We start from the raw sequence: 11,985 nt of genomic DNA on the forward strand, positions 1-11,985 counted from the left end.
TTAAGAGCCTATCTTTCCTCGTATTTGGTTAGAAGAGATTTTAAGTTTAGATATCGATCTTAAGAAAAAAAAATTATTTGTGTTAAGACTTAAGAGAGTTGGGTACAGTAAAAAAAAAAAAAAAAAAACTTCTCTTACCAATTAGTTATTGGTACAATAGTATTTCTTTTCCCAATATTTTAAGAAGCTCAAGTTCAAATATCCCCTCTCTAATACAAATCAGTATGCCTACCAAAAAAACTAAAATTTCTTAAAATTTCCCTTCAAACAATAAGAAAAATTAATAATATATTATAGAAAAATAGTGAGGGCCGGCTGATCACTAATAACTATACTTTTTTTCGATGTTGGGTTTGGGAGGATATAACAGCCCAAAGAACAAGTTTTCCTCAATATGCAAAACTTATCACTGTCAAACGTCCAGTAGAATAACCTTGTACAACTATGCATCCATTAGAAATTGAATAATTTTAGTGGAGAATTCAAATCTATTTCTAATATCGTATCACCCTCTTCTGTAGAAGTGTTCTATTACTTAACGAGTTGTTTTAACCTAATGAGATGCGATGGTCTACCAACCCATTGATTTAGACAATTAAATTTGATTTGTTAACTTTTTTTATATTTGGTACCCACAAAATAAAATACATTCTAAAGGTCTGTTTGGTTCAAGTTTTGGGGGCCTGAAAATGATAAATCAATTTCATTCCCATGTTTGGTAAGTACATGGAAGGGAAATCATTTCTTGGTCCAAGAGAAATGATTTCCCTTACTGGGGGGAAAATGAAACCCTTGCTGGAGCTTGGGTTTTGTTTTCCCTCCTCTTGGGAAAGCATTTATTGCTTATTTTGTGGATTAAACTAACCCTGATATTTTATTAAATTAATTAAAAAAAATTGCTTTTGTTTAATAGATACGGTATAATTGAAAAGCTAGACAAATTTTATTTTCTATTCTTGCACAAACTAAACAAGTAATGAAAATGAAAAGGGAATTATTAGTATACTTTCCTAACATTACCAAGCGGGGGAATGAGAATCTTACATTCTCTTTCCCCTGGAAAAGACATAAGAATTGATTTTTCAGGAAATCAATTTCGCAAACCAAACGGACTCTAAGAGAATTAATAGAATAGTATTCTAGGTATGATTAAATCTTCAACAGATATTGTGATAAAAAAAAAACTATAGTAAATTAGGATAAACCACTCGAAACATATTTTTTCCTAAGAGTAACCCACCATAATTTTTTGTAGGAAGTTTAACCCTTTGACTATTGTCCACATAAGCAACTTTCCTTATATTGTTGAATGAGTCATCTTAATTTAAAACTAACAGTGTGTGGTGTTTGGATGAAGTAATTCTAGTTTTCATAGAAATTTATAAATAATGGAATTTAAAACTTCATCATTAAATTTTCATCAATTGCATTTTCTATTGTTTGGATATATGTATGTAGAATTTAGAAAATAACAAAAATTATAAATTTCCTTTGGGTAACGGATGTTATTTAAAAATTTAAATTGTGCAGTGGTAAAAAAAAAATTAAATAGGGATGCTTCACGACTAATATTGAGTGATATGAGCTTGTGTCATGCCATTATACCTGGAAAAGTCCTTATGAGCTTCAGAGCTTGTTTCATGCCATTATATCATTTTCACACACACACACACACACACACACACACACACACACACATATATATATATACCCATATTGATTAATATGGGTGGGTATATATACTCACACACATATTGATTAATATATTTTGAACATACCCATGTCATAGCATATATATATATTAATCAATATGTGTCTTAGGGATGTTTCACGGCTAATATTGATTGATATGAGCTTGTTTCATGCCATTATAGCTGGAAAAGTCATTAAACCCATGTCGTAACACACACACACACACACACACACACACACACATACACACGCATATATATATACACACTCACAGACCCATGTCGTAACATATATATATACCCATATTGATTAATATGGGTGGGTATATATACTCACACACATATTGATTAATATGTTCACAGACTGTGAACATACACATGTCATAGCATATATATATATATATATATGTTCACCGACCGTCGTAAGTCGTGATCAGATTGTGGGCTAACATATATATATATATATAATTGTTCCTCCACCTATAAATTTTATTTACAATCCTTCGTACACCCATGTTTCAATTCTCCAAAAAAAAAATTCATAGATTAACCATCAAATCATATTATAAATCAGAGAGAAAGAACACATGAGTATTTGTAGTGAAATAAAATTAACGTACGTGAGAAAGGAAACAAACTAGCAAATCTCTTCAGTATAGCACCATGGTGACTGATCTGGTTGGGTTTTTGTCGTTCTGCTTCTATTTTGTAGGGACTAGGCTGCTTTGAGATGTAAAGAAGCACCTATGTAACTACGTTTGTTTTTTGGGTGGGATGGAAAAGGAAGTCCCGCTTGTTTTTATGAGTAATTTCGTTTTTTTAGAATTTCCAAATATATTCCCACTTGGAAAAGAGAATTCTTGCTTGTATAAGAATTGTAAAATGACGCCTATTTTGTTAGAATTTAAACTCAGGATTTTAGCTCTGTAAATTCTACAAATATTTCTCTCGTAATTTGTGAATTTCCCTATAATTTGGCCAAACACGAAACTTTCAATTTTCTACGCGTGAAATACTGACTTTTTTTTAAATCTCAAGTTTTTTTTTCTACATCCAAACACATTGTAAAGGTAGTTTATTTTTTCCTAAGATACTCTTTACCATATTTAGGTAATATTACGAGTAGTTAATGCTATTTATCTCTATTAATTAATAATATTTCAGTTTTTTTTATTGAAACGATATTATTGTTAATTACTTGTTTCAACTTTGAACATGTTTTAAAAAAAAAAAGTCCATTGATTTTAACTACTAAATTTCAATAACTTTTTAGTGTAGGTACCAAAATTAAATAGCATTTTAGATTAGGTACTATTTGAAAAGTCAACAAAATAATAAAGTAAAAGGTATTATAATTTACAAATATTACATCACATGCCACTACAATAAAAAAATAAAAAAAATATTACATCACAAATATTACATTAATTTATACTATATTGTATAAAAAAAAAAAATCAATCCAGTCACAACTTAACTGTGACTGTCTTGGTAAATTGAAAGAGACAACTCATACTACTATACTATGTATTATTTTGAGTAAAAGTATTATAGTTGACCTCTATTTATACTATATTGTAGTATAATTTCTCTAAAGAAATTTCAATTAAGTCACAATTTAACTGTGACTGTTTCACAACTTAGATGTGATTGTCGTTCAGTCACAACTAAATTTGAAGTTATGAGTGTCGTACAGTCACAACTCAATGTAAAGTTGAGACTACATTAGCAAATTTTCAAGATAATATAAAAGCCTCAAGGGCAATTTTGTTAAAACCTTATAAATTTTAACTAACACCCATCATATGTGGGCTAAAGGACAAAAATGTCAAATGGAAGAGGCTCAAATCAAAGGGGGCAACATATTTGTGACCTAATCTAAAAAACTACATTTAAATTTGGTAGTTCAATTAAAATATTATATAGTCTTCATGGTATACCAAAAAATTATTGAGATTTGGTATTTAATCTTAATTTTCTATAAAAAAAAAATTAGTTTTGCTATATCATATTTAATATCAAATCTATATAATATTAATAATAGAAAACTACCCAAAAGAGAATATAAGATTAATGAAGATACTTGTTTTGTGCACCAACTAGTTTTTTTTTTTTGTGTTTTTTTTGTACGATTTTTTCATGTTTATTTTGTGCACCTACTAGTTTTTTTAGTAATAATGACCTAGACAAATTAATGAACCTATATGAATTAAAACACTTACATTATAATGAGCCTACAAACAATTTTTAGTTGTAGGTTCTTTATTTGACTCAATTATATATATATATATATATATATATCACACGCCTTAAATTAAGTGTTTTAATGAATTTTAGAGGATTCATTTTCTAGGAAAATTGGAGAATTAATGGCAATTAAGGAGTGACACAATTTGAAAACAAATATTAATTACATAATGGCATAATTTGTAAATAGTAGAATTCTAATGGAATATTGTTATCCTACGTGAAACATGATTTTAAATATGAGCTTTAATTATTAAAAAAAGTAATAGTGTTAGACTCTAAAAAAATGCAATCTAATGGATTAATATCGAAATCACCCAAAAAACTAAAATAGTAGTACTAAGGATCCTAACTTTTTTTTTCTAACATTTATTTCCTACCTTATGTGTTATTACTTTATTGGATAAAGTACTTCCTTTTCTTTTTTAGGTTTTATTTTTTATATTTTAGTGTTAAATGTATGAATGTCATGTAAGTTGGGAAAAAAAAAATTGAGAAAAAAAAGTTGGGATCCCTAACAGCTAGTACTGTCCACAACCACAAAAAAGAAGCGCTCACTAACTCTTTGCGCAACTCAACCAATGTGATTAGGATGAGATTAACATGTAAATAGATTTGTTTAGATGGATTAGTGTTTAGTTTATGTTTATCAATAACAAAAAGTTTGATTTGTGCTACTAAACATGTTCAGTTTAGTTGATCAAGGGACAGTTTGGATGTCCAAATTAAAAAAAAGTGGCAATGTTAATAATTAATATTATATCTGATCGAGAATTACTTTTTTAATTTATTCAACGCTTAAGAGATCCCTGATAAGTTGTGATTTCTTTTTTTGTATATTTTTATTTTGTTAATTCATGTAGGCATTTTATGTCCACAAATTCAAAATTTGTTGAAATTATTGTTGGAGGCTTGGAGCTACCCTATGATGTAATGTAATAATATGTCAATTATTATTTTTCCAGTGATTATAGTCAAATAGTTAAAGGATTTATGATTTAACTAATTATTTATAAAGATATTCCTTAAAACTTAGAATTGATCTACAAATAAATTATTCAAATCATTTGATGCCACCGCATTGGAAGCTACCTCATTCATAATATACCTGCACCTAAACTGTTAACAGACATGCAGAATAAGTCACTTTTACACAAAATAAAAGTTTAGTGTGCAAATTAACACAAAACAAAAATCATATCTTGAACTGTTGTTATCATTAGTTGGTTATCAATAATTTGCTAATGTTACATATTCATGTGTGTCACATGGAAGTCGGCGCCGGGCATGTCGATGCCGGAGGTGGTGCAGAAGATGAGGTGGGTGATTTTGGAGATGGGTTGGCCCCATTCTTGGATGGCTTTCAGTGCTGCTTGTTTGCCCAGTTTGGGTACCTCTAGAATCAGCAGCTCTTGCCAGGTGTCGAATGAAGGGACGTTGTAGCTGCATATGTTTGGGTTCGCTTTTAGGATGTCCTCTGTTAGGTGTAGGCTTCCTTGTTTTTGATTTTTCACCTGTTAATCATTCATGAATATGACAATTAATTTCATGCATGCATGCAGCAGTCGACCTTATACATATATATATACAGAAAGAAAAGAGCACTTACAGATGCGCTTGAATTTGTGTTTTAATTGAGTCATGTGGTCGCTGTTGGTGACTCGGAAGTAGAAATCAGGATATTCTTGTTGGTATATACAGTTGGCTGGATTTGCGGTGCCAATCGCCAGTATTGTTGCTCATTTTTCAGCAGCCTCATCCTCAATCTTAACTACAGACGCCATTGGTTGAAAGCCTAGGACACTTTGAAGCTTGCAAAGAAATGAAGCCAGCCCATTGGTTATATAGCCTTTATTATACATATATACACAGGTCTATGTATGTATATGTTTTGGACAGATCGAAAGCAACGGAGGGGAATCCTTAAAATATTTGATTCTTGTTTCATTTTTTTAATTGCTTTATTAGACTTTCAATGTCTAGATCAAAATAAAATTAGACTTTCGATGTCTTAAAAATATCTCTTTATCACATTATTATATAGATATGCATATAGTCAACTTTCATTGGGATATTCTTTAAAGAGTAATGCTAGGAAAACCATGTTACCACATTGTGTATCACCTCGATCTCTATGCTCTAATAATCTAAGAAACAAGCATATTCAACATAATGAAAAGGATAGAAAAGAATACGCAAAAGTTGCAACAACATTAATCAAAGCATATGCACAATAAAAAACAAGACAGGAAGGATATGATTAAGAAGGTGAAAATGTTTCATTGGCTATATCGGAATTTGATAAACTCTTTTCGTTTTACAACATCGGTGAGGAGAATTACTTCCTGATACTCCTTCAACAGTAAGTACTTACATAGTACAAACCACCAATTTGTTCAAAGGTGGCTGTCAAATGGTCATTTTACCGAACTGCCGTCGTGTTTCCTCAAACTGTGCACTTTCGCAAGGACCAAACTATACAGCCTTTAGAATCATGTCTTTAGCTGAGTTGTGTATCCAAAAGTCAGCAGAATCTAACAGTTTACAATCTACGAAAAAACCCCCCTCAAAAGACCCCAAACAATGCGGCGAAACAGAAGTTCTTAGCCATGAGTGATTCACTTACAAAATCAAAATCGTTACTCACAGAAAACATGTCAGTCCTGAAAATGTCTTGTTCTTTTTAACTCTTCATCTTAGTAGCAGCCATATCCTCTTCATGATCAAGAGTATTGACTGCATATAGAAGCACCTCCATTCCCCCTCTACCTTGTTCTGGTACCTCGTCATCACCTTTTTCATTCCAATTCCTTGATCCTTCACCTTTCTTTGTCTCGTTCTTTTTATTTTTTTCATAAGCCTCTTTTGCCCTGCGTATTGCCTGAATTGCTGCATCACATTTTCTGCAAAACCATTTCCCTTCTGGAATGGAAGTGTGTGGTGGTTCCATGCAATAAATGTGGAACGCATGATCGCAGCCATCACAAAGAACAATCTTATCATCGTCTTGATCAGTGAGACAAGCTCTGCATAGACAAGAATAGCAGTACCAACGGGGACCATACACTCTTAACTGCTTATCTGTCAGACACCTCACATGGTAGTATTTGTTGAGGCAGTATGGATGACCACATACCCTCAACATCTCACCATTGTCTACCTCAACTCCACAAATTTTGCAAAGGTCTGGGTCTACGCTCTCACTCGATAGTTGAATTCCATCATCTGTGCTCCAATTTGAATTCTCTCCCAACTCATTGACTGTTTCTTCATTAGTAGGAACACTTTCATCCCCAACTCCATCAACTAGAGTCTTGGACACATTCAGCCTCTCACACACTACACAATTCTCATGGGGCGATCCAATACCCTTTGCAGTGCAACTCACACAATACCAACTTTTTGGAGGAATCTCCTTGACAGCAGGCTCAATGCAGGACACATGGTACATCTCCTCACATGAATCGCATACCAGACAATCTCTCCCATCTGCCTTGTGCCCGCAGCGCCTGCAATTGCATACTCCGTACACACTGCAATCCTCCGTTTGCTCCAGCTTCGTGTCAGAATCAGATTCCAAGGTATACTGTTTTAAAGTAGCAAAATTTAGTATATTCCCAGAACCATCAATCCCTTAATAAAGAATCATAAGCTTGACAACTGTGATGCATATAATCAATCCCTTAAAATTAGAGAACTCTTTGACCTCATTTTTTCCACCTTTAAATGTGTTTTGGACTGAACATCCCACCTGGGATGACAGCTAAAATAATTTGTTGAGAGAACAGGCTTACAACTAAGCTATAACTTTATACGCATAAAGTGAAAATACAACACAGTTATTTTTAGAGGCAATAGATTTTCATTCAAATAAATCTTCAGTCCTGGACAGCAATATCTTCAACTGAATCATCTAACCTGTTCAATGCAAGGAGTCCTTGACACGTCCGAGAGGCCTTTTGCAAGAGAAATCAATTCAGTGCCAATCCCTTGAAGCTTTCTCCATACCTGAAAAAATAATATCAGCTTCATGGACTTTTACATAAATATAATTATAGCCTCACTCTAGAGTTCCTTGTATTACATATTCCAATTGACCAATGCCAAACAACATAGAAATAAAATTGTATTGGCCAGGGAACACATCTTGCAGTGTATCTAAAACAAAGACAGAATATGATAAGACAGTACAGACTAATGAATAATGAGTGAAACAGGTGGGAGAGCGATCAAAGTGTATACCACTCAAATGCACATACATGCCAAAAAGAAAAACAACAGACACAATGATAACCATATATCACATATCAAGCATCAGAAAAATAAATAATATATACTAAATAGCATTCTTTCATTCACCAGGAAAGCAGCCTCAGCATTCACCTGTGTTCAGGTACCCATGCCTCAATATCACACATTTACATTGTATAGCCAATAAACTTTTAAAACCAGAAAAATGTTTCCATGAAATTAAAAGTATGACTGTAAAGTCCAAAAGCCTACAGCCTTACACAATATCGGGGAACATTCATATGCTATGATTTTCCAAAGTATATCCAAACATTGCTTGTAGCATAGTTCTCTGGTACTGTATAACATTTAGATAATCTTTTTTCATTCATAAATAGGTTTGGTACGATGAGAGAAAATTTTTCATACCTCCCAATCTTTTCATTACAAAGTCACCTTTTTAATTAATGTATAGTTAATGAGTGTTTTCCCAAAAAGGATTTTTAACAGATATATTAGTAGCACAGTAAAGCTCATTCCATCAACATGACAATGAAGAGCATTCTGACAATAAGCTAATCATAATCATTCCCAAATAATATTCCACATGAAGTAACATCTTTTTTAAAAGTTTTCAAACGTACAAAAACATGCTTTGCAATGATTAACACAATACTCACATTAAAATCTTGACATCACATTCTTATCACATCCACATCATTGATACTAAGCAAAAGCTGCAAATTCTAGACATTCAATCAATAATTTTTAATGATAACATCACGATTACTACAATTTAACATAAAAATATCCAACTTGCCTGTTGCATATCAGTTGAGAAGAGAGTGGGTGAATGTTCATAATCTCCCTTTTTCATCCTTGAGTTTATGAGATTAAGATCAAAAATTCTGTCAGCGTTGATTCCTTGAAAATTTTCCAACAACAATTTGCACAGTGAGGCAAACTTTTCCGAAACTAAAATATTAAAAAAAGCATGTTGACACATAGCAGTGATTGTATGATGGTTTGACTTGTTTGAAGATCCATTAGATATAACACCCACATGCCCACTGGCTGCATTCTGAGGTCCACCCAAGATCGAGCATGTTGACAAGTATTTGCGCCTATCCTCATCATGATCACCAGATTCCTGAGAAAAAAAAAAAACACAACATGGAAATAACAAAAAATGACTTAAAAATCAAGCTTTCTTAAAACCAAAAAGTTATAATACAATATAAAAACAGGAATGGCTATAAATCAACGATCATCTCTGGAACACATGGACTCTTGGTTGCAGCACAAACCTTAACTCTTGCTGTATGATCAACCTCTCCAAAATGCGCAAGTGCTTCTCGGATGCACACTTGTACACCACCTTTATCATCACCTAGTGACTTGCACATGTGCTCCAGTATGGCATTTCTCCAGTGTCTCTCAGAGCAACCATTTGAACTATCCATTCGAAGATGAACTTTCCCACAAGAGTTATTGTGTATATCTGTGCCCACTGGTTCCTTTCGACGCTGCAAGAAATCATAGCTTGATGAGAAAAACAAGGACCAGAAAGTACCATTAAATAGAAATATGAGGATGGAAGGGATGGAGAAAGAAGATATGTATCTTTTATCAATACGGTTTTTTTTTTTATGGGAAAATATCTTTTATCAATTCAATCAAGCACAATGAGGTAGATAGCATAACATATGTAGCTCATTATAGCTAAGTTAGCCATACTTTGAAGCACCAATATCCGAACACCTAAATCTGAGCTCATCATCATTATGATAAGCAGTACCTACTGATGTAGTTATTGGTTCAACAAGTACCAACAGTATCAACTCCACCAATGGAGCTTAAAACATTCAATCATTCATTTTCAAAAATATCAAATGGGAGGGGAGGGGGGAGAGATAACATATTTGTTCTAGTATGAACAAACAAGCAAGGTATTTGTGACCAGGGAAGCATGTTCATACATTGTTCAAGTTTCTAACCAAAATTTTCAAATCTTCAAGTAAAATGATTGACCCCTTAATACAGCACAACAATTCAATTTGCAATCGATCAATTCCCTTTCACACTTATCCATGCAAAACAAACCTCTTTCATTTTCCTACTATCAAAGCGACTCTATATACCCTAATGAACTCTCAAATGCATTAATGAGAAAAGAAGTAATGACGCTTAAGTTATGTTGTTTACATTTCCGACCTTATTTTATGTCCTCCCCAAATCTTCATTGTTCTGGTTTATAAACCAAGCTTTAAACTCATTATGCATCCAAAATTGATGAGCTTTGTTACAATTTTTTTATTAATGGTACTGCTTACAAGCTGATTGTTCTGTCTAAAGTTAAAACAGCTTACCATTGCTCAACTGTTTTTCTACCACAACTCAAAATTAAACGTTGAAACTCAACCCAAACACAGTACAAGGGACATGCACAATATAGAACATTGCAAACCTGCTTTGCAAATTGGATGATAAAATGGAGAATTTGGTTTTTGTCAACTTGCATACATATTTAGGCAGAGGGATAGAGAGAGCACCTGGTCAGCTGACTGACTTGAAGACTCCACACAAGCTCTCCCATCTTCCTGTGATCTGCTCTCCCAACTTGACCTCGCATACCTCCGCCTCTTGTAAGTCCGAATTCCCTCATTTTCGCCTGAGCTGCCTTTGGCAATGTCAACAGAAATCCCAAATTCAGAACCATTGGCTTCACTCTTCAAGCATTGAGCAGACTTAGTGCATTCTGTACTATTGCCGCCATTGCTTTTTCCTTCTTCAACTCCCATTACAAAAGAAAACCCAAATTTTCTCAAACTTCACAGTGCGAAAATTAGGGTTCCACAGCAGCAACCTACGTTCCAATCCTTTTAGCACTAAGCAAATTCTCAGAAAACCAACAAAACAGACTAGAAAACATCCACAGCCATAGCAAAATCCCCATTGTTCGGTAGCCGAGAAAATGGGGGAAAACGAGTAAAGTATGAAACTTTAAACTCTTGGGTTTCAGTTGCTTTAGTTATCTTCAAGAAACGTAAAATTCAACTAAGCTAAGCCCAACCAGAAGCCTCTGATTCCCTTGTGAGACATAAACACGTTGCCTAGGTCGGACACGATGAGAATTCAAGATTCAAGACTTGGGTTTCATTTTCAGTACATGCATTTTCTCGGGAACCAAACAGAACACAACAAGAACAAATTTTTTGCAAGTAATTGAAAAAGTGGAAGAGAGAGAGTGAGAAAGAGCAAAGCTGACCTGAGAGAATAAGTTGGAGCCCCAAAAAAGAATCGAAACCCTAGAATCTTGAGGAGCGGGTTGTGGTGGTTGTAGAGGGACCTTGTTCAGTAAAGATGAGACTAGAGTAAAAACTCTCTACTCTTATCTGGGAATTTTTAAATTTTCACAAACGCAGTGAGCGCCGAGACTCTGATTGTGTATCATTAAAAACGTAAAACGACGTAGTTTGCTCATCACAACGACTTGTCGTTGCATGAAAGAGGCGCCCATTGGAAATTTGGTTTAGGGATATTTCTATGCGTGGCTCCCCAAATGCTCTCTCAAAAAAAAAAAAAAAAAAAAAAGTAAGGATAATGCTCCCACTTATTTATTTATCATCAAAAAACAGTCTATTAGACAAATAAACAGTGCAAAAAATCACACCGTTATGCTTATTGGTTATGCTTCTGGTGTTAAGGTTGAAGCACATAATCTTGATCAAGGACTTATATGGGCCAATTGACTTCAAATTTCCTCCCTTTTCAACGAAGGTGATTTTAAGGTACTCATTGATTTGTCATTGACTAT

General features: G+C 33.5%; 1 protein-coding gene and 1 pseudogene across 2 annotated transcripts; both read right to left on the minus strand.

Moving 5' to 3' along the window:
• Positions 1–5,185: 5,185 nt before the first annotated feature.
• Positions 5,186–5,722, minus strand: LOC147279227 (chalcone synthase-like; annotated as a pseudogene).
• A 473-nt stretch (positions 5,723–6,195) lies between these two features.
• LOC147279228 (RING/FYVE/PHD-type zinc finger family protein) lies at positions 6,196–11,577 on the minus strand. 2 transcript variants are annotated; one of them, XM_086251788.1, is made up of 6 exons: positions 11,437–11,577; positions 10,721–11,034; positions 9,476–9,694; positions 8,989–9,318; positions 7,857–7,946; positions 6,196–7,524 (listed from the first exon to the last, which is right to left on the minus strand). In XM_086251788.1, exons 2-6 carry the CDS (start codon positions 10,967–10,969, stop codon positions 6,622–6,624), a joined length of 1,791 nt encoding a protein of 596 aa, XP_086107914.1. In that variant the 5' UTR covers positions 10,970–11,034; positions 11,437–11,577; the 3' UTR covers positions 6,196–6,621. The 2 variants fall into 2 exon arrangements, with proteins under 2 accessions (XP_086107914.1, XP_086107916.1); XM_086251790.1 differs by having other exon boundaries at positions 10,721–11,047; positions 11,437–11,576.
• Between the last annotated feature and the right edge of the window lie 408 nt (positions 11,578–11,985).

Source organism: Dryas octopetala, chromosome 7 (assembly GCF_963921425.1).
Source record: "Dryas octopetala chromosome 7, drDryOcto1.1, whole genome shotgun sequence".
Lineage (NCBI taxonomy): Eukaryota > Viridiplantae > Streptophyta > Magnoliopsida > Rosales > Rosaceae > Dryas > Dryas octopetala.